Source organism: Pseudopodoces humilis, chromosome 14 (assembly GCF_049639895.1).
Source record: "Pseudopodoces humilis isolate 2021_Gansu_Grassland_sample_001 chromosome 14, ASM4963989v1, whole genome shotgun sequence".
Taxonomy (NCBI): Eukaryota; Metazoa; Chordata; class Aves; order Passeriformes; family Paridae; genus Pseudopodoces; species Pseudopodoces humilis.
Window position 1 is genome coordinate 1530001 of NC_142213.1, and position 27326 is coordinate 1557326.

The 27326-nt window shown below is 51.2% G+C and overlaps 2 protein-coding genes across 5 annotated transcripts in view; both read right to left on the reverse strand.

Annotated features, from left to right (window-relative positions):
* The window catches only part of IL17C (interleukin 17C), a 9831-nt gene extending 4228 nt beyond the window's left edge, over positions 1 to 5603 (reverse strand). The window contains exon 1 of the mRNA XM_088062427.1: positions 5550 to 5603. Within this exon, the coding sequence (XP_087918553.1) occupies positions 5550 to 5603 (54 nt within the window). The remainder of the gene's footprint in view (positions 1 to 5549) is intronic.
* ZC3H18 (zinc finger CCCH-type containing 18) overlaps positions 5218 to 27326 on the reverse strand; it is a 42179-nt gene continuing 20070 nt past the window's right edge. For all 4 annotated transcript variants that reach the window (XM_014257156.2, XM_014257153.2, XM_014257154.2 and 1 more), the window contains 10 exons: positions 18903 to 19103; positions 17715 to 17840; positions 16367 to 16468; positions 14091 to 14234; positions 13366 to 13518; positions 11262 to 11416; positions 10522 to 10718; positions 9222 to 9318; positions 7160 to 7256; positions 5218 to 6058 (listed from right to left, as the gene is read on the reverse strand). In XM_014257156.2, the coding sequence (XP_014112631.2) occupies positions 5860 to 6058; positions 7160 to 7256; positions 9222 to 9318; positions 10522 to 10718; positions 11262 to 11416; positions 13366 to 13518; positions 14091 to 14234; positions 16367 to 16468; positions 17715 to 17840; positions 18903 to 19103 (1471 nt within the window). In that variant the 3' untranslated portion in view covers positions 5218 to 5859. The remainder of the gene's footprint in view (positions 6059 to 7159; positions 7257 to 9221; positions 9319 to 10521; positions 10719 to 11261; positions 11417 to 13365; positions 13519 to 14090; positions 14235 to 16366; positions 16469 to 17714; positions 17841 to 18902; positions 19104 to 27326) is intronic.

The following is a 27326-nucleotide window of genomic DNA, read 5'->3' on the forward strand; positions in this document are numbered from 1 at the left end:
AATAAATATGAAGTAATGTATTTAATATATGTTATAATATAATAATTTAATGTATAAATGTATAATATATAAATATGTATATAGAAATATAGATATATAATATATAAATAGAAAATGTATAATATATAAAATATAATATGTATAGATATATATAATGTAAATGCATAATATATAATATATAATATATAATATATAATATATAATATATAATATATAATATATAATATATAATATATAAATCTATTAGAATAAACAAACAAACAAACATATATTTCTGTATATTGACACACATAAACACCCAGAAATGTACAGGAACTCTGAGGCAGCAGTGGCCAGGTGTGCTCACACCCGCAGCATCACACCCTGGCTGGGGGAACACTGGCAACAGGCGGGAACAGCACAGACACACGGACACACGGACAGAGGGACACACACGGACACACGGACAGGAACAGCACAGACACACGGACACACGGACACACAGACACACGGACACACACGGACACACGGACACACAGACACGGACACACGGACACACGGACACACAGACACGGACACACGGACACACAGACACACGGACACACAGACACACGGACACACGGACACACGGACACACAGACACACGGACACACGGACAGAGGGACACACACGGACACACAGACACACGGACACACGGACAGAGGGACACACACGGACACACAGACACACGGACACACGGACAGAGGGACACACACGGACACACGGACACACACGGACACACGGACACACGGACAGAGGGACACACGGACACACGGACACACACACAGACACACGGACACACATGGACACACAGACGCACGGACACACGGACACACGGACACACGGACACACGGACAGAGGGACACACACGGACACACGGACACACACGGACACACGGACAGAGGGACACACACGGACACACAGACACACGGACACACGGACAGAGGGACACACACGGACACACGGACACACACGGACACACGGACACACGGACAGAGGGACACACGGACACACGGACACACACACAGACACACGGACACACGGACACACATGGACACACAGACGCACGGACACACGGACAGAGGGACACACACACACGGACACACGGACACACACGGACACACGGACAGGAACAGCACAGACACACGGACACACGGACAGAGGGACACACACGGACACACGGACAGAGGGACACACGGACACATGGACACACGGACACACACACGGACACACGGACACACAGACACACGGACACACGGACACACACACGGACAGAGGGACACACGGACACACGGACACACGGACACACGGACACATGGACACACACACGGACACACGGACACACAGACAGGAACAGCACAGACACACGGACACACGGACACACGGACACATGGATACACACATGGGAACAGCACGGACACACGGACACATGGACACACACACGGACACACGGACACACGGACACACACACAGACACACAGACACACATGGACACACAGACACATGGGAACAGCACGGACACATGGACACACGGACAGAGGGACACATGGACACATGGATACACATGGACACACAGGAACAGCATGGACACAGGTGGGAAAACACCCGCACTGCTGGGCTCAGGGTGTGCAACACACACACAAAATACACACACACAAAAAATACACACACAAATTACACACACACAAATTACACACACAAATTACACACACACAAAATACACACACAAAAAACACACACAAAATACACACACAAATTACACACACACAAATTACACATAAACACAGAGCTGTGCACATGGTGTGTAACACACACATAAATTACACACACAGCCCTGAACATGACATGTAACACACATAATAAACACACACACATAAAATACACACACCCAGAGCTGTACTCAGGGTGTATAACACACACATAAATTACCCACACATAAATTACACACACACATAAATTACACACACGTAAAATGAACACCCACAGAGCTGTGCACATGGTGTATAACACACAGGCATAAATTACACACACACATAAATTACACACATGTAAATTACACACAGCCCTGAACATGACATGTAACACACACATAAATTACACACACACATAATAAACACCCAGAGCCGTGCTCAGGGTGTGTAACACACACATATAAATTACACACACACATAAATTACACACACATAAATCACACACACACATAAATCACACACACATAAATTACACACACGCATAAATTACACACACATAAATTACACACACACATAAATTACACACACGCATAAATTACACACACATAAATTACACACACACATAAATTACACACACACATAAATTACACACACACATAAATTACACACACACATAAATCACACACACATAAATTACACACACACATAAATTACACACACATATATTACACACACACATAAATTACACACACATAAATTACACACACACATAAATTACACACACACATATATTACACACACACATAAATCACACACACACATAAATCACACACACACATAAATTACACACACGTAAATTACACACACACATAAATCACACACACACATAAATCACACACACATAAATTACACACACACATAAATCACACACACACATAAATTACACACACACATAAATTACACACACACATATATTACACACACACATAAATCACACACACACATAAATCACACACACACATAAATTACACACACGTAAATTACACACACACATAAATCACACACACACATAAATCACACACACATAAATTACACACACACATAAATTACACACACATAAATTACACACACACATAAATCACACACATATATTACACACACATATATTACACACACATAAATTACACACACATAAATTACACACACACATAAATCACACACATATATTACACACACATAAATTACACACACATAAATCACACACATGTATTACACACACATAAATTACACACACACATAAATCACACACACATAAATTACACACACACATAAATTACACACACATATATTACACACACACATAAATTACACACACATAAATTACACACACACACATAAATTACACACACACATATATTACACACACACATAAATCACACACACACATAAATTACACACACATAAATCACACACATATATTACACACACATAAATTACACACACATAAATCACACACATGTATTACACACACATAAATTACACACACATAAATCACACACACACATAAATCACACACACACATAAATCACACACACACATAAATTACACACACATAAATTACACACACACATAAATTACACACACACATAAATTACACACATAAATTACACACACATAAATTACACACACACATGTATTACACACACATAAATTACACACACATAAATTACACACACACATAAATCACACACACACATAAATTACACACACACATAAATTACACACACACATAAATCACACACACACATAAATCACACACACACATAAATTACACACACACATAAATTACACACACACATAAATTACACACACATAAATCACACACACACATAAATTACACACACATAAATTACACACACACATAAATCACACACACACATAAATCACACACACACATAAATTACACACACACATAAATCACACATACATAAATCACACACACATAAATTACACACACATAAATTACACACACACATAAATCACACATACATAAATCACACACACATAAATTACACACACATAAATTACACACACACATAAATCACACACACACATAAATCACACACACACATATATTACACACACACATAAATCACACACACACATAAATCACACACACACATATATTACACACACACATGTATTACACACACATAAATTACACACACCCAGAGTCGTGCTCAGGGTGTGTAACACACTCAGAGGACCCTCCACATGACACACCCCACACGCACACCCCACACTCTCCCCTCTGCCCCCAACATCCCCCAGCCCCCCAAACCCCACGTTACCATCAGCCAGGTGTCGAGGGACCACGTCAAAATTTGGGGGGTGGGGGGTGTTTGGCAGGGAACACTCCCGAATTTGGGGAACACGGCAGAATTTGGGGGGAAGCCCTGGGAAGTGCGGCCCCAGGGATGAAGCTGCCGAGTGGCAGCGCCGCCGCCGCCGCCGCCTTTTTATAGGGCCGGGCAGGTGATGTGCACACACCTGGAAACTCCAGCTCCAGGTTCCTTCCTCCTCCCGCGGGCCGGCACTTCCTTTTGAACTCTGCGCGTGGCAGCCGAAAATCCGGGAGAAACAGCTCCAGAATTTCGAGAGGGAGGTGGGAAGGGGTGACACGGGCTGCCCTGGTGACACGGGGACGGGCATCCCGCTGTTGTGTCACCGGCACCGTGAGATCACCGGGATCGCACTCCCGGGCAGAAATCCCAAATTGGGCAACCTTGGGAAGGGCTCCAGGGCTGCCAGCGCCGCTCCGGGATGGCCCGGTGGCCTCTGACAGCACCAGCGGGATACTGGGGTCACACTGGGAACAAGGGCTGGAGGATGGGGAATCCCAGGGGACAGGGAATTCCAGCGCGTAGGGAATTCCAGGAGTTAAGGAATTCCAGGAGTTAAGGAATTCCATGGGTAGGGGATTCCAGGGATCCCAAAAATTGTTCTCTGAAGGAGAGGGGTTTGTCAGGGGCACCCCCAGATGATGTCCCCCCACTGACACCTCACACCAGTAGGATACTGGTTCCATACTGGGAACGAGGAGCCTGGGAAGTCCATGGGGACCCTCAGAGCTCCCAAACACTGCTCCCCAAATTCGGGGGACTCTTCAGAGGGACCCCCTGACTTTTCCAGGCAGGGCAATCACACACCAGTGGGATCCTGGTTTCACACTGGTTTCACACTGGTTTCACACTGGCTGCTCCCCAAGGAAATTCAGCTTTTCCAGCTCCACGGAGCTGCTCACACCCTGAAAACCCCCAAAGTGAGGGGGCTACAGCCCTTCCCCACCCCAGGGCAAGGGAGATGCAGAGAAGAGCAGGAAAAAGTAAAATTGGTTATCAAAATATTTTATTTCAGGGAGATCCCTCCAAAAAAAAAAAAAAAAAAAAAGAAAAAAAAAAGAAAAAAGAAAAAAAAAGAAAAAAAAAAGAAAAACCAAAACAAAACAGAAAAATTAAAGGAGGAAGGGCCCTCCTGGCAGACAGACACGCCCACAACACCTGCAGGGCTCCTGGGAAATCAACTGAACCGATCCCCTGCTCCAAAGAAACGACAGGTCATTCCCGAGGGGACTGAGGCAGGAATATATATATATATATATTTCTTTTCCTGGGGGAGGAGGGGTGTTGCCAGCAGTTCACAGCAGTTTTCGGCTCTCTCGGCACACGGGACTAGAACTGCATTGCTGAAGACACTCAACACACAGCAGGGCTAACTAGGAGAATACAACTGGAGGCTAGCAAAGAGGAGAGGGGACACAGGAGGAGTGGGAGCACCCACGGGGCCGGAGTCCTCTGTGCACAATTTACACAGCTCCCTCCCGGAGCCGTTCATCGCCAGCCTTTTCCTGGCTGGCCAAAAAACTTCCTTAATTTTTGTTTCTTTCTTTGTTTGGTGTGTGTTGTGTGTGGGGGGTTTTTTGTTTTTTATTTTTTAAAAAGAACCGCGGCCAAAATGAAGACGAGGAACTGCAAAATCCCAAAGCGGCCGCCTTTTTTTTTTGTTTGTTTGTTTGTTTTTGTTTTTTTTTGTTATTTTTTTTTTCCACTATTTATAAAAACATCAACAGTCACTACAGGGGCACGGCCCACTATACTTTTCCTGGGATTTTGGCCCGTTTGCGGGCGATGGCGTCTTCCACCGCCTTGAGCTGCTTCAGGAGCTCCTCCCGCCGGGACAGGGTGCTGGATTTGCTGCCCTTGGCAGCCGCAGGACCCGGCTCCGAGCCCTTGCCCGGCACACTGGTGACTTTGCTGGAGCTCTTGGATTGAGGGGACAGCTGGCGTTTCCTGCAGGGAGAGAGGGAGGTGGGAGTCAGAGGAGATGGGAGCATCCCAAAGGCTCTGCTGGAATTCAAAGTGTGTTGAGCTCGTGTTAAACCACGCTGGAATCGTGGGATTTGTGTGGGAAAGGAACTTAAAAATCATCTCTTTCCGTGCCCAGGGACACCTTGCACTAGCCCAGGTTGGTCCAGCCTGGCCTTGGGCGCTTCCAGGGATCCAGGGGCAGCCACAGCTGCCAGGCCTTCCCCACCCTCACAGGGAAGGATTTCTCCCTAATTTCTCAGCTAAACTAAAACATCAGCAAGTGCCACATCTAACCCATGGCTCCAGGAGCAGGTGGGAGAAAAGAGGAGATGGGAGGAGGCCTTGGGTTGAAAACTGGCTGCAACAGTAAAAAACCATCTATTCCTTGGGGATTTCCAGATTCTCAGGATTAAAATGAGTGTGGCTGCAGTGAGACCCAGAGGGGAGAGCAGCCCTGGAGCATCCCCTCAATCCCAATCCTTCATCCCCTTCCCTGTGATGTTTGCTCCCAGAGATCCTTGGAGAGGATCCACAGCCCTCGAGCCCCCAGAGGCACAGATCCAGCCCTGCACTGGGATATTCCCAGTGCTGCAGCAGGCACAGCCTGACAGGAATTTGGCTGAGCTGGTCACCTGGCACCTGGATGGGAAGGTGCAAATCCAGGGCTGTCACCGCTCTGTCCCGTGCCAGGGACACGTCTGAGTATGTGACAGCAGCAAGGGGAGCAGCTGAGGGTGTGCCAGGCTGGGAAAAGGGGAATCAGGCGCTGGAAGGTGCCAGGAGGAGCTGGGCAGGGGGGGAAGGGGTTGCTCATTAACACCGTGCTAACGAGCTGCAGAGGCACTGGCTGAGCTCGCTCCTGACCCACTCGGCTGCTGGTGCTCCTGCTCTTCTCCCAGCTGGAACAGCCCAGCTGGAGGCTCTGCACGGAGCCCTGGCACCCCTGGCACCTGCCCAGGCGTCCTTCCTCGTGCTGTGCTCCATGGCAACTGGAACTGCCGGCCTGGGACAGCCTGGGACAGCCTGGGAGCAGGGCTGGAGCCCTGGAGAGCTGTGAGGCCCAGCAGAAGCAGCAGCACTCACCTGTCTGCCTGTGCAGGGGAAGGTTTTGGGTTCTGGCCCCGCTGCCGCTCCTGTTTGGGGGACGAGAGTCTCCCGGTCGCCTTCCTATCGCGAGAGCCTGGGGAGAACAAAAGGACATTCCTTCATTTTCCTCTGTGTCACCGAGGCACAGGTCACCCCCTGCCTGCAGTGACTGACCAGAACTGCCAAAACAATGCCGAGTCCAGCAGCAGCTGGAAAACCTCTGAGTGTGCCCCCGCAGCTCGGGGGGAGCAGAGAAGCCAGGCAGGGCTGTGGCCCATGGTACACACCACCTTCCACTGGCCCTTCCTCACCCTCCAGCTGCTGGAACAAGGCTCTTCCATGGCATTTTGGCTGCTGGCTCTGCCCTGGCAGGTCACAGGGTGTATTGGCTCCAGCAGTGACAGGTGAAGGCAGCTCTGCCACTTTCGGAGCCAGCAGGGCCTCCCCCGAGGCAGCAGCACCCCCGTGTTTGTTCAGCACGGCTCAGCTGCCAGGCCCTGCCACAAAGGGAGCTGCCCAGGGATGCTGGGGAGCAGCTGGGTTATCCCAGGAACAGAGAGGGAATTCTAGCTGGAAGGCAGCCTGTGGAGCTGCCACCCTGCACTGACCTCAGCTGGAGCAGCACCCGAGGCAGCAGAGGTGCCCAGTCCCTGTGTGTGCCAGGGCATCCCTCTGCTCCCGAGGATGGACACTGGGACAGCCCCAGCCCACGGCTGCAGGCTACACAACAGGTGACACTCGGGCCACCAGCACTGACCAGTTTGGTGCTGGGATACCGAGGGGCTCCGTCCCAGCTCAGCCAAGGGCATCTTTGCCATTGGATATGGGGCTCTGTGGCTTGGAATCCCCGTCCCTGGAAGTGTTCAAAGCCAGGCTGGATGGGACTTGGAGCAGCCTGGGGTAGTGGAAAGGTGTCTCTGGTATTTGGTCCCTTCCAGCCCAAACCAATCTGTGCTTCTGTGATTTGCTACAGCTTCAAAATTGCTTTTGAACACGAAGCAGAGGGTGCCATGGATGTGTCTCTGGAAACTCTGCTGGCCTGGCCCTGGCACTCGTGTGTGAACCAGACCCCAGTGAACTTCAACCTCAGGCAGTCCCTCGCAGGCTGCCCTTGCAGGAGGTGAATGTTGCAGGTTATTAGCACAGACCTTCTGCTGGCTGGCACCCAGAGTCAACAAGATCCACCTACAGCTGAGCCACCAGGGAAAACAACATCACGTGGCAGCTCCGACGTCACCGGCGGCCACCTCTGGCTGCCAACTCCCCCCCACCCCCTCTGCCTCTTGGCAGCCACGGCAGAGGCTGCAGGGTGGCACTGAGCTCCCTGGCTGGGGCTGCCAGCTCGGTTTTCCGAGCTCTTCCTGCTGCTGGGGGCAACTGAGGCCCAGGAGAACACTTGGAAAGCCCAGGTCTTTCTAAACATGCAGGGCAGAGCAGGTTGTGTCACCCAGAGGTGGGGCAATCCGCTCATTTCCCAGGCTGGCTGATGCAGCAGGGATTGCATCCCTCCAGCCCAGCCTTTCCAAGCACCAGCCCGGCTGGCAGGGACAGCTCCCCCGGGATGTGGGGCTGGGAAAACTCCGGGATGCACTAAAGGAAATTCCTGTGACTCGGAACCGTGGAATGGCTGAGGTTTGGAAGTGACCTTTAGGATCATCCAATCCAACCTTCAGCACCACCATGGTCACCACTAACCCTGTCCCCAAGTGCCACATCCACACGTTTTTTGAACACTTCCAGGGATGGGGATTCCCTCCTTGACAGTCTGTTCCAATTCTTTCTGGGAAAAAAGGCATTCCCTAATATCCAACCTAAACCTGATTTCCACAGCCACATCCAAGGCCAGCAGCAGTGAGCAGGAGGCCGTGGGGTGGGTGTGGAGGTGAGAAATCCCCGTCTCCAAAGCCAAAGGGTTATTTCTTTTTGGAGAGGGGCTTAGAGGGACACAGCAGAGTCACACTGGGCACAATGTGTACCCCCTGTGATCTGGTGGCAATCCCACTCTGAGGTTTTGGATTGTTCCAGCTGCTGGAAAGCAGGAGCCTGGCTGATGCCTCACCTCTGTCAGGTGACAGGTTGGCCCGTTTGGCTGGAGGAGAGGTTGGCCTCTCTTTGTCTGCTGGCTCGTATCTCTTCCTGCTTCCTTTGTCAGCTGCCTGCAAAGGAATTCAAACAACGGAGCTGAGCAGCCACTTCCCTCTGGAGAGGGAAACAGGCACAGCCATTCCCTGGGCTGTGCTGCCTGGCTCCTGCAAACACCTTTCCCAACAAACACACGCCAGTCCCAGCCATCCCTGAATCCACATCATTCCCGACCAGCAGAAGCCAACAGCAACACCCCCCTGCAGCGGGGTTAGGGCTGTACTAATTTCAGAATAGGAACAGGAAAACAGCAGCTTTCTGGGATGTTGTTTTTGTTTCCAGCAGCACCAAGGATAGCAGATGAGGAGGCATGTGGAGCCGTGCCTTTTCCAGGCTGTCATGTGTCACTGCACACTCCTCCCTCCCGAGCAGCTTCCTGCCTGATAAAGCCTCCTCACGTCAGAGCACAGGGAAGTAGAGAAATCTGCAGCCTCAGACCGTGCTGGGGAATTTGGGCAGGCAGAGCAAAATATCAAAAGCAGGAACCTGCCCACGTGATGGGGCCAACACCCTGCCCCGGCAGCAAACCCCACGAGGTCCAACTCCCCCACACGGATTGGGATCTGCGCCGAGGGCCCCAAACCGGGGCAGCGGGATCGGTGGGGAGGGCACGAGCCAGCTGGGCACCCCGGGAAACTGAGGCACTCGCCCCTTCTCCCTCTGGACTCTGCTCCCAGCCCGCTCTGGGCTGGAACACGAAGCGCTCCCAGAGCATCTCGCGGTGGGAAAGGCCCCGGCACACGCGGGACCTTCGAGCAAGCGGGGAAGAGCCTGGAAGCTGCAGCAGGAATGTGCCCCAGGGAAGCCGCCAACACAGACCCAAAGTGAAGCCACCACAGGGTGTGTGCTGCCAGACTGGTTCTGTGTGCCGCCCTCCGAGCCAGCCCCTGAGCTTCCCGGCTGAGCTCATCCCAACAGCGCCGAGCCAGGAGCTCCCCTCCTGCCAGGATCTGTCCTCCTGCCAGTGGGATCCATCCCCACCACTGCTCAGGCCCCCAGGAGCAGGGAATGCCAGGAGCAGGGAATGCCAGGAGCAGGGAATGCCAGGAGCAGGGAATGCCAGGAGCAGGGAATCCCAGGAGCAGGGAATCAGGAGCAGGGAATGCCAGGAGCAGGGAATGCCAGGAGCAGGGAATCCCAGGAGCAGGGAATCAGGAGCAGGGAATCAGGAGCAGGGAATGCCAGGAGCAGGGAATGCCAGGAGCAGGGAATCCCACCTTGTTGAGGAGCGTCAGTTTGATCTCCTTGTGCCCGCTGAAGGTGCCCTGCTGCACCTGTGGGGCCGAGGGCTGCTGGCCCTGGGGCAGCTGCTGGGATTTGCTTCCTGGGGTGGGCTTGGCTGATTTCAGGAGCTGAGAGGGCACATCCCGTTTCCTCTTCTCCTCTTTAGCACTGTCTTCTTTTTTTGACTTTCCTGTTGAAAGCAGAGGGCACAAGTGGCGACTTGGGAAGGGTTCCTGGTGCCTGCTCTCCCTCTGGGCAAGAGGACGCTGCTCCAGGGATGGAAAAGCCATCCCCCAACAGCTGTTAGCTCATGGGCCTGGGGGGCAAGGGATTCAGGAAGCCAGCATTTCCACAGAGAGGAACAGAAAAGACAAAGAACAAAAGGCTTTTGACACAGATCTGGAACAAGCACAGAAGAACAACGTGATACTGGAGTTGTCCAGATTTATGTCACCTTCCAAGGGAAAAGGAGAACGGGGTGAGGGAGAGGCAGAACTGCCAGGCAGGAAAAGGGATGAGACAACCAGAGGCACAGGGATGGAAGAAAGGAAGAATGTGGATGTAAATTTGCTCCACAGCCTCTCTTCTCCACAGAACCTCTGGGCTCCTGTGTCACCTCTGCTCAGAGATTTTCCTGGAGCCCACAGTATTCCCAGGGAAGGATCTCTGCTCCTCCCTTCTTCTCCAAAGACTCCCTAGAGGAATAAAATCCCACCAAAGCAGGTGCCTGTACCTTTCTTCTGCTGGGCCGGGGTGGGGGAGCGGGAGCTGGCCGAGGACACGGGGCTGGCCAGGTCGGCGTACATGTCCTCGGAGTCGGCGCTGCGCACGGAGCTGCTGCTGGACGAGGCACTGGACACGGAGGAGACGCTGCTCACGCTCAGGGACCTGCCAAGAACCAACAGCTCGTCACACTCAGGAAGGCAACGAGGCCTTCTTGCATTTCCCTGCACAGCTGGATGTTGGGAAGCTCGACAGGTGTGACACACCGAGGTTGTGTGTCCCGGGGTGCTGCTGCTGTGAAAAATCCCAAAGCTGTCGGGTGCAGGCCTAGAAAGTAATGATTATTTATAGGCAGGATTAAGGCAATGTGTAAACAGGTCACTGTTTGCCCAGGAAAACGAGGAGTGAAAGCAGGGAGTGCACTGGCACATCCAGGTCAGTGTTACAGCTCAGGGCAAGGGTTCCCTGGCAGGGATTCCGCTCTTGGCACACATCCATTGTCACGATGGACAACGACAGGGAGATGCCTCCAAGATGGAAATCTCCTACCAGGGCCTGTCCTGGGAAGTGTTCAAGCCAGGCTGGACAGGGTTGGAACAATCTGGTCTATGGAAGGTGGCAGAGAGTTGGACTGGATGAGCTTAAACTCCCTTCCAAGCCAAACCATCCCACTCCATGAATATTCAGGGAGCCTCTCCAGCCTGTTCCACGACCTGCTCTGCCAGCAGGGCCCAGGCTCCCTGCCTGGAAGATGCACTGGGATGACTGAAGGGGCTGTGGCAGCCTCTACCCCCTGGCACCAGGAGCTGAGTATTGAGAGGTCTCATGGATTGTTCCAACGGTGCCAGGACGAGCCACGAACTCCTCCAGGCTGGCCCAGCAAAGCTGGTGTGGGCACACAGGGCATTTCCCCCGCTCCCCCCTTCCCACAGGAGCAGCACAGGCAGCCCCTGTGTGCTCACACTTCCCACCCATGCCCTGGTGCTCTCTGAAGCTCTTGCATCACCCCTGGCTGAGCTGATGAACGTGACAAGCACGGTGTAAACAAGCCGGGATTTCCGTACAGTAACGCGGATGTTGGGCCTTGGAGCTCCACAGAGTTCACAGATGGGAATCTGCAGCTGCTCAGAGCCCAGTCCTGCTCCATCCACTGGTTTTACACCACAGGACTACTCTTACACCCTTGTGCCAGGGAGCTGTTGTGTTTCAAGGCTCTCTCTGCCTGTGAGGATTCAGGGAATCCTCTGTGTGAAGAGATGAAAAGAACCTGAAGGAATGACTTGAGAGTGGTTTGTTTCCCTTTGCTGGAAGGAGTTTGCTGTTTACACATCCCACAGACCAACGGACTTGGAACTGTTCACTTGGGGCTAAACACAAAGGAACTGGACCTGCAACTCTGCCAGCAAAGCACAAATACTAGCTGTGCCTTTTAGGGATTTTCTGGCCTACCTCCCTGGACAGGCCAAGCATCTCCCCTAAGGACACGCAGGAAACAGAGGTAGGGAAGGCTCAGGAGAGCCCAGCTCCATAGCCTGAAACTGTTCATTTGTAGTTTAATTAGGATGTGGGATCACCCTGGCCAGGAGGAGTTGTTCTGGTCACCATTTAGGTTAAATGGGTGCTTGGACACACATGACAGGATTATTTCCTTGAGTAAACCACAAGGGAAATATCAGGGAATCATGGAATGGCTTGGGTTGGAAGGGACCCTTAAAGATCATCCAGTTCCAACCCCAACACCTCCCAAGAAACCAGGCTGCTCCAAGTCCTGTCCAAATTGATCTGGGACACTTCCAGGGATCCAGGGACAGCTTCTGTGGGCACCTGTGCCAGGACCTCCTCACCTTCACATTTTTCCCAAATATCCCATCTAAATATCCCCTCTATCAGTTTAAGGCCATTATATCTTGTTCTACCACTCCCTGCCCTCTCCAACACTGCATTCCCATCACAATTCAGACCTTGGGATCTGTAACACAAACCCAACCTTGTGCCACCCCCCAGGCACCTGCAGCTGGTGCTGCCGGAGAGTTTCCACTCCAAGAAACCAAAGCAGTGCACAACAGTCACAATCTCTGCTGTTAAATAAAGACCACGAAGGCTCAGGGCTGTACCTGGATTTCCTTGACCCAGAGGGAGAGTGGGAGACTGAGGCAGAGGATGATCTGGAATGAGATCTGGAGAGAGAGCGGGACAAGGACCTCGATCGGGAGCTGGACCCGCTGTAGCTGCTGGCACTGCCACTGATGCTGCCACTGATGGTCCTCCTGCAAGGCAGCAAACACCCCTCCCAGAATGAGAATTGTAATGGGGGAGAGAGAGAGGCGAGGGGAAAACCCCAAGAGAAAACCAGAGATTTGCTCAGCACCCTCTGATTAAAGCCCAGCCCTCCCTGAGGGGTGATCGGCCCCTTCCACCACTTCTCCCAGTTTATATGCTGGGAATGATGTTCTGTGGTGGGGAATATCCCTGGGAATGATGTTCTGTGGTGGGACCAAACACATCCCACATATTCCTTTTTCCTCACTGTGCCACCTCCACAAGTAGCAGCTCTCAAAAATGCCTTTTTCCCCACTCCCACCCTGATTTTGCCACATTTCCTGTATTCCATCCACTCCATCCTTCCCCCAGCCCCCACAGGCAGGAGCCACTCATGGCCAATCAGGAACATTCCACACCAGCTCTCTCCCCTTTTTCTCCCTGCCCTGGGAGATGGATTTCTCCCCTAACAGCGGTAGTCAGTACTCAGGGATTTGCTGGATCCTCCAGGAGACAGAAACCTGGGATTTGCTGGGTCTCCCAAGAGATCAAGCCTCATTCCACCCCCCAGCTCTCTCACCTCCTGGGTGGAGTCCTTGTCTGACGTTCCTTCCTCCTTGCTTCCCGATTATCCCCTGGCTTGGCTGGCTCCGGGGCCACTGTTGTAATTTTTGTGAGTGGCTGAGGGACTGGGAGGGCAGTGAGTTTCTTCACAGATTTTTCCCTGGAAAAACGACAAATTTGAAGTGTGTGATCCCAGGGGGTGGGAACAGAGAGCATGGACATCCTCAGGGATGATGTGCTCGGGTTTGTTGTTGTTTTGTATTCTAGAGATGATGGAATCCTGGAATGGTTTGGGCTGGAAGGGACCATAAAAATCATCTCACTGCACTCCATTCCATGGGACACCTTCCACTATCCCAGGTTACTCCAAACCCCCGGCCCTGATGTGATTCCTGTAGCTACAAACACTTGGCACCAAAACACAGACAGCATGGATTTCCCTAAAGGGATTTGTTCCCCATATTCTCAGTCAATTCATCTTTTCAGACACAAATTACTGTACAACAGCCAATTCTGGAGATATTTGACTTGTAAATTAACTCCTGAAGCAGACTGGGTGGAAATGTTTCTTATCCATTTAATTCCATCATTTTTATCCCAGACACTTACACCTGCTTAAAATCTGCCAGTCAGGCTTCAGAATGAAATGTGCACAGTTAATGCAAAAATTCTCTTTTTAACTCCAGCACACAGATCAGGAAGGTGTAAAACAGCCTGTGTGTGCAACGATTCCTTGGATCTGTCCCTTGGCTTGCGTTCCCTGTGGAAAGCTGGATGGGAACACCATGGTGTTACCCAACTGCATGAGATGGGATGGCTCTGGCTCCTCAGGGCTGCCCAATTTGGGGCTTGGAGCACTCCAGCATCTGCGCTGACAGCTGGACACTGCTCCAAGTGTGATCCTGGAATGGTTTGGGTTGGAAACACCCTTGAAGATCACATTCCAACCCCTGCCGCGGGCAGGGACACTTTCCACTATCCCAGGTTGCTCCGAGCCCTGTCCAAGCTGGCCTTGGACACTTCCAGGGATCCAGGGGCAGCCACAGCTGCTCTGGGCAACTTCCATCCTCAAGGGGAAGAATTCCTTTCTAATATCCCATCCCATCTGGCAGTGGGAAGCCATTCCCTGTGTCCTGTCCCTCCAGGCTCTTGTCCACAGCCCCTTCAGGCCCTGGAACATGCCAGCACCGATTTCACACCCATGAACTGGGCAGAGGTGCTGGCTGCACGAGCTCCTCCCGTGCTCAGTATCTGCAGTTATCCCCTGCAGAACACAGGATTAAGCCCATGGCATGTATCCAGTGACAATAATCCCTGTGCTGGGCCAGGCTGCCCTGGTGTCACCAAACCAGCGCTGCCGGGAGTGCTGGGAGGGAGCAGAGAGCACTGCAGGGGCCTCGGAGGGCTGAGCCCCAAGTGGAGGGGAAAACCCCCAAGAGGCAGGATAACAAGGGACAAGAGTTGTGGCAAAGGGGATTGTCCTAAATTCTGGAGAATTCAGGGGGATTCCCATGGTGTCATTTATTTGCAGGTCAGCTTAGAAGAGGTGACATCACTACGGTGTTGTGTCACCCTCCAATGTCCCCGTAATTTGCCACTGCAGGGTTTGTGAAATAGCAATTTCAGGAATTTAAAAGAGCAGCAGGGCTGTCAGAATGTGCCAAACCCAGCTGCAGAGAGCTCCAGCCCTGTTTTCATCTGTCTCCAGCGTGAAAAGTTGATGAGGCTGAAGCATTTCTTCATTCTGAGGCTGTGGATTAATCAAAGCCACAGCAAAGGAAGAAATCAAAACTTTCCTATAGATTCTATTAGGTACATTTAGATTACACAAATTTATCTGCACACACAGAATGTTCCAGCAGTAAATCATGTATTTAAACACTTGTGTACAGGTAATATTTAAGGATAATTGTACAGTTTAACTTGGATTTAATAAGAAAAAGTCTCACTGTTTAATTAAATTTGCCAAGCTAAAAACTCTTCAATAAAGGTTGTATTCTGCACCTTTCTTAACTCTGTCAGGTTTAGAATCCCAGAATAGTTTGAATGGGAAGGGACCACAAAATTCTTGCTCTACTCCCTGCCATGGGACACTTTCCACTATCTCAGGTTGCTCCAAGCCCCATCCAGCCTTGAACACTTCCAGGGATCCAGGGCCTGGCCACCCTCACAGGAACAATTCCTTCCCAATGTTCCATCTAATCCTGCATTCCTTCAGCTTAAGGCCCCTGAAGGTCAGAAGGGTTTGTCTGGACTCTCTTCAGAGCTATCCAGAGGAAGAGGGATCCTTACCCTTTCCCAGGAGGTGGCAATAATTCCCCTTTAGCCTTCGCCAGTGGCTTGTGAGGAGACGGTGTTGGAGAAGGAGAGGGAGAAGATGAGAAGGACCTTGACCTGGAAAGGAAGGAGACATCACTCAGCTCAGGCTCTGGGATTGCAGGAGCTTTTCCTGGCTCTCAGGGCACTCAGCCACCACTCCCCCCTCCCCAGGAACCTGTCCTGAGCTTCTCCTGGTTTTTTATTTGGACTCCATGCAACAAAACTTAATTTCTGTCGTCAGACAGTGGGAAAAGTAGGAAACGGAAGCAAAAACAGGATCAGCCTGAAGAGGCACTCCAGATATTCCACATTCCACTGCCTCCATCCTCTCTATTCTCTCCTCAGGGAGAATACACAGGAAAGGAAGTAGGATTTTGAGTTTTATGTTCATCACTCTGTGTCCCTAGAGCAGTTCATCCTTTAAACAGCAACAAAACCAAAAGAAACCTGGGAGAGAGACAAAAAAAAAAATACACCCAAACCTAATACTGATCTGTCATTTCTGGGACACAAGAAGATGCTTCAAGTGGTGCATCCCAAAGGTGACCATCAAGGGCAGGAGCTGTTTCTTGAGCTCATGCTGGTGTTGGGGTGATTCACCCCAGAGCCTCAGCGCTCCTGTGTGACAGCTCCTCTGGGGACAGCTGGGCTCAGCTCACTCTGCCACCTCAGGCAGGGTGTCACCCACACTGTCCTGCCCCTGGATGGATGGGGAAGCTCATTCTGCTTCCCAGATGGAATCAGCTCCCAGCTGAGTTTCTGCTAGGAGAAAGCAGCCTCCAGAAGTGACAGTGTGTGTTCTGCCATCACCTGTGGGATCTGCTCTGGGTACCTGTGTGGCCTCAGCTCCTATCTAAGGAGCCAGTTCTCCTACTGTGGATATTCCAGACTTGGGAAACTGTCTGCAGGGGCAAGGAAGTTGCAGAGGAATAAATCTTAATCAGCACGGGACACTGGATTGCTACTTTGAAGTGTGAGGACTATCACAAGACACAACTCCTTTAATAAAGAAACAAGATTTGCCTCTTGAAACAGAAATTCCAGCGCCATAGAAAAGAGCTGCTGAACTTCTTCCAATCAGAAAATGCAAATGATGGGAATGTTAATCCACCACTGGCATGGGAAAGAGCCCCACAGCACTGCACCCGTGGCTGGGAGCACCGGGGAGAGGAGGGGGTGGCTGACAGATCTCCTTCACCCCACAACCACAGCCTGCCTCGCTCAGCCAAGTGCTTGGAATGGTTTATTTCAACGGAGCAAAACTGTCAGGAACTGTTTGGAAACCATCCCACCGTTGGCTCCCAGTCCCAGGAGCCACTACCTGGACCTGCTGCCTGAGAAAGAGCTGTGCCTGGAGGAGCGACTGGAGTAGGAGCTGTAGGAGGAGGATCGGGAGCGCGAGCGGGAGGAGCCGGACCCAGAGTAGGTGGATGAACGAGAAGAGGACCTGGAAGAGAAATATTAAAATTCAGAGCTTGCTGAAAAGCCCCCAAGGTCTTGTTTCCAAAGATGTTCTCCCCAAGTTCTGCTCCAAACCCCACCAGCCTTCTCCTTGGGGAACTGTCAGGATTTACAGCCTCTCCTCAAATCCCTGCTTTCTTTTAGGGAGGATCCTGCTGTTGCTACTCTCTTTGCACCCTTAAATAAGCCTCCCTTCCTTTAATTACTGATTTTCCATCCTTTTTGGGAACTGCTTCCATGTGTTTTGTGCCTTTTCACAGGACAATCCCCTGACAGATCACCTGACTGGGTGCAGTGATCCCAGCAGGAAAATCTGCTTCAGGAGGGCTCTGGCTTTTAGATGTCTATCTCCAATTTAAGGTGTTCCTCATTCCTCCTGGATACCTCCCCCCTCTCTCAGGAGCTTCAAGCATTTAAAGGAAATGGATCCAGTTTGTGCCTCCAGGCTCCCAGATTCAGGCAGTTTCTTTCTGAAAGGTGGTTTTTATCTTGTTTTACACTGCTGCTTTCCAAGCTCCATTCCAGCCCTCCAAGGCTCTGCCAAACCCCCACAATCCCAGTTCTCCCAGTAGCATCAACCTGCTCTTACTGGAGGGAGCTCAACTCCTCCCTCCATGCACCCCAGAGTGACCAGGATCCAATTTTTACAGCTCCCAGCTCTTGCTGCTCCTGTTGAGGTCAGTTTTCATCAAGGTGAGTTCCTATCATGCGGACTGCATCCTGCTCTAATTCGCTGGAAAAGTGGCTTTTCCAAGGATTTGCCTTTTCCTGATCTCCAACAGTCACAGCTCCCTGCCTGCTTTGGATTCCATCCCACTACACATCCTCTGAGCAGCAAGTCTTGCACTGCTTTCCCAAACATAAAACCACGGAATGCTCTGGTTTGGAAGAGACCTTAAGGACCATCCAGTTCCACCGAGCAGGGTTCCACTATCCCTGGGATGGAGAACCCCCTGGACAACCTATTCCAAACACCTCCACACCTCCCCTGGCCACGAAGGAGCCACATCCCATCCCAGGACGTGCCAGGCTCTCCTCCTTGCCTCACCTTGAGGAGCCAGAAGCGGATGCTGAGGAAGCCGAGGTTTTCCGGCGCCTCCGTGCCCGGCTGGGGGACACGGACACTCCCAGTTTCTTTTTGGGAGACTTGGATCGGCGCCAGGGATCCTTCCACTCATCTGCCCGCTTGGAAGGAGCGCTGCCCAGCGCCGTGGCCTCCTTGTCCTTCTTTGGTGGCTCGGGCTGGCGGCTGGAAAACAAGGAGCAGGTCAGCAGCTGGGATTCTGGGGGGTTTGGAAAGGTGGGTACACAAGGGACAGGGAAAACAAGGAGCAGGTCAGCAGCTGGGATTCTGGGGGGTTTGGAAAGGTGGGTACACAAGGGACAGGGAAAACAAGGAGCAGGTCAGCAGCTGGGATTCTGGGGGGTTTGGAAAGGTGGGTACACAAGGGACAGGGAAAAATAGCAGAAATGAGAAATATATTGTAATAAAATGGATAAATAAACATACAGGGCTATGGAAAAAATCCTGAATTTATCTTTTATATGAATTCCTTACAGCTCCTAATCTCCCCTGTGGGATTCCAGCACTATTTTGGGGTGATGAGGGGTTACAAGAACTCTCAGCTTGTGAACCAGTTACAAACCAGTGCTGCTCTGTAAAGCAACAAAGCACCAATCTTGTGAACTCCTTTGTGCCACTGAGCACTCTGTGACCTCCTGGCTGATTCCAGGCTCAGCTCTTGGCCTCCAAGGCAGAGGGAAGGGAATGGAAAACCTGGTGCTCCCTAGAGCAGCACACAGCTGGAGCAAGCCCAGCCTGGATCACTCCCATGTTCCCATTACCAGGACACCCCGTGGGGCTGTCCCAGGCTGAGACACGCTGACCTGTCACCCTTCCAAAGGGGACAGTTCCCTCCCCAGCTGGCCACAAACCAGGCTGTTTTACCCCTGGGTTATTCTCTGGGTGCTCAAACACCACCAAACGAGGTGTCCAGCCAGGCCTCACTCTCCATCTCCTGCCTTCCCTTTTAAGGGTCCCACTTTCATTTCCCCTTTTTTTTTTGGGTTCTCCAGGTTTTCTTTCTCCTCTCCAACCCTCTGAAAATAATTCAGGGCCAACTTTTCAGCACCTGCACCAGACACTTCCTGAAGCACTCCAGGATGAGTTTCTTGAGGCCGAGGCTTTATTACCTCTCTTATCTCTTGGGTGATTTAACCTGGAATTTTTCCTTGTCCTCACTCTAACCTTCTCCCCAGGATTCTCCCTGATGTTTCAGGCAGAGTTTGTGAGGGATTAAATCTTTCTGAAGTCTCTTGCACTCACCAAATTGGCAGGACAATGATGCATTTATTCCTTTCCTCAAAGCAGTGAGTTCCCTGGGAATTTGGGGAAGGAACGGCCCCTTCCCCGCTGGCTGCAGCCAGTACCACCCCATTACTCACACCACTGAAGCAACCACTCCCCACACAACTTCCTCTACCTTTTTGAGATAAAAAAGCCACCTCTGAGTTTTCTAATAATTCCAGGAACACTTCAACCAACCCCAGGATAATAAAAGCTCTTGGTCAGGAGCCTGTCCTTTGAAGACTTCACACCTCACAGAATCCTCATCCCCTCCTTTTTGGCCGAGTTTCCTCTTCCCCAGCCCAGGACTGGGATGTGCTGACCTAAAAATCCAGCATCTGACTCTGTCCTTATCTCTGCTGATGTAAAAGCAATTTTACTCTTTGTCCCACAACTCCCTTGGGATATTCAGAGGAAAACTCCTCCTTTCACGTTCACCCTTCCACAAATCTCATGCCAGCTCCAGCAGAGAACTGGATGCCTCCATCCCACACAGAGGAGCTGAGTGCCCGGGAAGGGAGTCCCAGGCAGGGTCATGGCTCAGCTTTATTCCAGCAGCCCCATTCCATCCTCCCCCTTTCCCAGCACTGCTCCAACACAAACTGTTTAACTCAGCATGGGGGATTTGCAGTGCATTCATCAAGTTTTCCAAGTTATTGCCACAATTCCATGAGTATTTCATCTTGGAGAAACACCATGACTTGGAATATGGGGTTGAGGCACACTGGGCCTATTCTTTATAACCTGATAACATTAAATAGCCCGAGCTGGGTTCAAGGGCTCCTTTACAAATCCATTTGGAATTGCCAATTTAACCTCTGGAATATCCTCAAATCAACCAAGTGCAGAGAAAGAAGAAAATGAAGACTGGGAAAAGCCTGCATGCCTCACATGAAGCAGCAGGATAAAGAGCAAGGAAAGGAGGAGAGAAAACCACGTGAGGATGCTCACGGATAATGCCCCACATCCTGATCCAATGGCCCTTCCCGTGGGAAGCTTTGGGAGGTGCAGGGAGAATATTCTGCTGGCACAGGCGGGCAGAGAGGCAGCTTTATCCAGGATAAAACCTCTGGAGAAGTTTCTCCTGCAGTGCCCAAAATGACGAGTCTGAAAGCCAAGAGCTGTGGCAGGGAGGTTGAGGTTGGATCTCAGGGAAAGGTTCTTCCCCCAGAGGGTGCTGGCACTGCCCAGGCTCCCCAGGGAATGGGCACAGCCCTGAGGCTGCCAGAGCTCCAGGAGCACTTGGACAGCGCTCAGGGCTGGATTTTGGGGTGTCCAGGGCAGGGCCAAGCATTGGGCTGAGGATTCCTGTGTGTCCCTTCCAGCTCAGGATATTCCATGAGTCCATGAACTAATGAATGCCCCTGTGCCTCTCCTGAACCAGTCTGCAGAGAGAAAAGCATCCTACAGGATTTCTTCTCCCTTAAAACCACCTCAAATTCACATCCAACAGCAGATCCTGGGAGCTGGAACAACTCCAGCCGAACTGCAGAGCTTGGGCGCCAGCTGGGAGCAGGGATGACTCTGAAAGCAAATCTCTTTTACTTGCACCTATTACCTGGTTTGATGCAATTCCCTCTGGATGAAGTCACTTTCTGGAGGAAAGGTTTTTCCCCAGGAAAACCACAACAGAAAGCCTCAGTTTGGGGTGTGCTTGGCTTTTTGACTCAGCACTAAATGCTACAAAAGAAGATGCTGCTCCTGTCAGGACAATTTCAAAGCCTCTCCTCAGAGCTTCCAATGTGTGGCATCACCAAAGGAACTCGCTCGACCCAAAACTGGGATCTGAGGCTGCTGGACTCGTCTTCTCCAGTGGAATTCAGGAGCAGAATGGAAAAGGAGCTGGAGCAGCTCCCTAGAGGAACATCCCACTCACAGCCTGGACGAGTCCCACGGCTGGGAGACGAGGATTTCTCCTCACTTTCACTCCTAGAGCCAGCTCATTTTGTGCTGGATCTGGCGCTTGGTGAAGCTCCCAGCTCCTTAATTCAATAAATTAAAAAAATAAGAATGGTTTGCTGCCGGCTCAGTGAGATCCACCTGCCATGGTGAAAAGGAGGGAAGAATTCCAGGGCTGGTGAGCCACGGGATCAGCTCAGGAGTTCATCCTCACCCTCAGCACTGCTGCCAAACCTCACACATTTCAGCACAGAAGCACGCTCTCGTGTTCATCCCCATCTTTTTCACCAGATTCCAACTTTCAGGAAACACTTGAAATATTTCAGAATTAACTCTTAAGGTTCTTTCACAAGGTTTTAAAAAAATTCATTAGAGGGAAGAAGAGACAAGACAAGAGTGACCAAAAGCACCTGAATTTCCAGATCCTCAAGAATCACTTGGGCAGCAGCTTCCAAAGGCAATTTTACCCTTAAAACAACTGAAAATTTTCTTTTGCAGAAGGAACATGCTGATGCCCATTTGGCTGGAATGTAATGACAGCAATCAGGAGGAGAAGCAAAGCTGAACGTGGCTTTGGCAGGGAGAGGAGGAGCAGAGGCAGCTCCAGCTGGCAGCACCCCCAGCCTGGCTCAGCCAGCTCCCAAAAAAACCTGCCTCCCAAAAAAACCCTGGCTGAAGCTTGTCTCTGAACCCAGCAAAGCTTTGGAGGGGGGAGAATAAAAGGGCTGCCCAGTTCTCCTCATGTATTATGCAAGTGCTGCCGAAGCATTTCTAATCTTGGAGGGGAAAAAGCGTTTCCTGTCCTTCCCCATCCCGTGGGATGGGACACAGCTCCCACAGGGAACCAAACCTTATCACCCCTGGGCAGCAGTGACGTCAGCCTGGCTCCAGGGCTGCTCTTCCAGCTCAGTTTTCTCCAGGAGGAAAGTCCAGGGATGATTTAACAGCGTTTGTGCTTCTCGCAGGAAAGCTGGGATTGCGTCAGCGGCGCCACTTTTCCTTCAGCGGCAAGTGGAATTTTCCAGAGGAAATGGACTCGAGGAATGACTGGAGCCATGTGCCAAGGCAGTTGTGAAGGGACCAGGAATTGCTGCAAAATAAATTCCAGCAGAGTGCAAGCACGCAGGAACTTTTCCTATCTTGGAGTAATGGAGAGGGACAACAGCTCTGGAAAGTCACCTACGTGTGTCCAGGACAGGGCCTTGGAGCTGCTGCCCATTGATCTTGGTGAAATATTAGCAGGGAAAATGCTTTTGTCAAGATGTTTCCATCTGAAGCTGCTATCAGTCACTTAAAAAAAAAATAAAAAAATTAAAAAAAAAAAAAAAGGAAGGATTTCTTCAAAGCCTGATGGGGAGAGGCTTGGAAATTAAAGAGCGGAGATACAATCTGAACCTCCAGGATGAAATCATCCCAGCAGGGAGATAAAGCTATCTGAGATGGCATCTCCCCTAAGGGCTGAGCATTTGCCTGGAGAGCCTCCTCTCCATGAGCAGGAGGTAGAGATCCTGCCCTGGAATTACCTTGTTCCACTAAAATCCAGGCTGGGGGATCTCCCAGTAACTCCATCTCTGAAATGCCAAAGAAAATCACATTCCCTGAGATCCACATCTGAGTCACTCCCTGCCCTTCCTCTCAATTTAGGGTGACAAAACTCTTCTCCTGCTGCTGGAGGCAGCAGCTCAAGAACCAACAGAAACTCCAGGCAGCAGGAATTTTTTTGTGGAGAACTTGGAAGGCTTGGTTTGATTCACAGACTTAATCATCATGCAATGACAAAATGGTTTGGGTGGGAAGGGACATTAAAACTCATCCAGTCCCTGGGCAGGGACATCTTCCAGTATTCCAGGGTGCTCCAAGTCCCATCCAACCTGGCCTGGGGCACTTCCAGGGATCCAGGGGCAAACAGAGCTTCTCTGGGCAACCTCCATCCTCAAGGGGAAGAATTCCTTTCCAACATCCCATCTCATCTGGCAGTGGGAGCCATTCCCTGTGTCCTGTCCCTCCATCCCTTGTCCCCAGTCCCTCTCCAGCTCTCCTGGAGCCCCTTCAGGCCCTGGAAGGGGCTCTGAGCTCTCCCTGGAGCTTCTCCAGTGAACACCCCCAGCTCTCCCAGCCTGGATCTGGAGCAGAGCTGTTCTTATCACCAACTTCCCCCAAGTCCTGGGAGCAGAAATGAAAGCAGAGCTGTCTAAGCAGGTTCCATGGCTCTGTCTGGCAGCTGCACCACAAAAAACGGGGATGTAAACAAGTTGTTATCGTGTTTATCACAGCAGAGCTTCCATGCAGGGCACTGGACTGGGATCCCAAAGTACCCTGGAGTGGCACAGGATGTGTTCTGTATGTGAACAGAAGGGAATTCCTTCTCTGAGCACTCCTGGAACAGCTGGAGTGTGCAGGAGCAGAGGTCCAGCTCCAGCTGGAGCAGATAAAACCCATCTCAGCCCGGGGTCATGCTTCCCTTAATTCCCTGCACTCCAAGAAGCCGCCCAGGGAGGTGCAGGCACCTGCAGAGCAGACCCATGCCCCTGGATGGAGGCTGGTTTTCCCCCACTTCACTCAATTTTCATGGATACAAGACTAAATCAGGGCATTCCAGGGTTTTACCAATGCCCAACTCTAAAACCAGCAAGGGCACACAGCTGTCTGCCCTGCCTGCTCCTCCTCCTGTGGCAGGACAAACAGGAACAAATGAAGGATTTCTTTTAGGAAGTAACTGAGATTCCCACAGGGAAAATGAAGAGGATCCCAAATCCCCCATCCTCCCATCTTCTGGCAGCAGGATGAGATGCCATCACTAAGCCCCCCAAAACTGACAGCTACTTTCATTCAGCGCATCTACACCCAAAAAACAGGGAACAACTCCAGCTGGCAGCACTGGGAGACCACCAGAAGCCCTTAGGAAAGATAACAACGACCAAAGAACACTCAGAATTAGAGATTCTTCCCAAAAAAACCCCGAGTTCAGTTGCTTTGTGGTGCACACACCACCATGAATCACTCCATTTGCATTCCCTTCTTTTTGCCACTCCTTTATCTAATCAAGCTCATTCCAACACTTTCTGACTTGCAGGCCCTGGATAACCTGCACTGATTCCAGAGCCTGGGTTATCCTGCTCATTAAGGTGCTCAGAGATTAACAAAGTCAACTTGAACCAGCCTGAGAAAACAACACAAGGGTGAGCACGGCCATGGGATCACGTAACCTTTTGTCCTGGAATCTGCAGCACCTCATGCTCCAGGTGACACCTCGGGAGCAGCTGGGAAGAGGCTCAATGTTCCTTGTTGGAAAGGTTTTATGTGGATTTATGATCTGTCCTTTCTGACTTTGCTGAGTCCTCACTGCCAGGGTTATTTTGGTTTTTAATAGCTGCCTAAGTGCTCTCCATTAATCGGTTTTAGTCCTGATGGAGGGAACTTCCTTCCAAAAAAAGTGTGGTGTGTGTGATAATGACAGGATGGTCTGTCAGACCCTTCCTGGCACCTTCAGAGCTGCTGTCACCTCCTGGGAACATCTCTGAGGACAACAGCCCCCTCCTTCTCCTCATCCTACCTGGCACTGGTGTTCCATGGAATTTGGGCTCCGTATCATGAGAATCCCAGGATCACTGAGGTTGGAAAAGAGCTCCAAGGTCATCAAGTCCAACCTGCAAACACATCCTGTGCCACATCCAGTCCCTCCCTTGGACACCTCCAGGGATGGGGGCTCCACCTGGGCAGCCCATTCCAGTGCCCAGTCACTTTTTCCATAAAGAAATTCCATGTCCAGCCTGAGCCTCCCCAGGCACAGCCTGGAGCTTGTCTGGTCTTTGTGGGAAGAGCTTCTAGGTCAGACATCAGGACAAATTCCAAGAGTGGAGATGACAGCGTCTCACTCCATTCTGCCATGCTGCTCCTCACCAGAACCCCCAGCATTCCTTGGAGAGGAAATCCAGGTGGGAAAGAGACCAATGCCCATCTCATGGATCTTTTCCCTCCCTGCTTGGTCAACACCACCGAGTGCCACCCCAGCTGAGGGGCAGCAAAACTGAGGTTCCTTCTGTCTCTGGTGGGTCCAACCCCTGGCCCTGCACAGACCCCCAACAATCCCCCCTGGGCACCCCTGGAGTGCTGTCCAAACTCTCCTGGAGCTCTGGCAGCCTCGGGGCCGGGACCATTCCCTGGGCAGTGCCAGCAGCCTCTGGGGGAAGAACCTCTTCTGATATCCACCCTAAACCTCCCCTGACAGCTCCAGCCCTTCCCTGGGCCCTGTCCCTGCTCACAGGGACATCAGTGCCAGCGCTGCCCCTTGGGAATGATGTCCTGAATCTCCCTCAGTGCTTTGGGAATACAGCCACCAACGGGCCCTGCAACACTGGGTTGCTTCATCAGCTCCTGGAACAAACAGATGCCCTTAGATGCCAGTGGGATAAAGGCCTATGGCAACAACAGAAAGGATTAAAGCAAATTATTTCAGTGTGTAGAGCCTTTGCCCCCAGCTAAGGGTCAGAACATCTTGCACTGCTCTAAGTTTCTTCAGAGGACATATTTCATGTCACTTTTTTATCCCTGAAAGGCTTTGCACAACAGGGAGCTCCACTGGCAAGACGGAGAGAAAAAGAAGGAATTTTGCACTCAGCAAAAATCAGGCCCAGCCTGGGGCATCAGAACTCGTTCTGGAGATGGGAGCAGGAGGACAGACAGCCAAGTTATCCCTCTAATTGATCATAAAGTGTCCTGGCTTGTTTGAGTGTTCAATGCCTGAGGAGGGAGGAGGAGGAGGAACAGTTTTACCAGCAGTGCAATCTCAGATTTTAAACTTCTTGGAGTGATCATCTTAAGCTTGGGAAAAAAAACCCAATACCTAAACCAGCAATTGCACATTCCCAGAATCATGGAATGGTTTGGGTTGGAAGGGACCTTAAAGCTCATCCCATCCCACCCCCTGCCATGGGCAGGGACACCTTCCAATAGCCCAGGACATTTCCAGGGATCCAGGGGCAGCCACAGCTTCTCTGGGCACCTGTGCCAGGGCCTCCCCACCATCACAGGGAACAATTCCTTCCCACAATCCAATCTAAACCTCCTCTCTGCCAGTTTGAATCCATCTCCCCCTTGCCCATGCTCTTGTTCAAAGTCCCTCTCTCTCCTTCTTGGCACAGGTAGTGGAAGAAAATTTTTTGAATTCCTTCAAAAAAGGCCAATCCACATGTGACAATCCCACTGGAGTCCAAACACTGCAGCCTC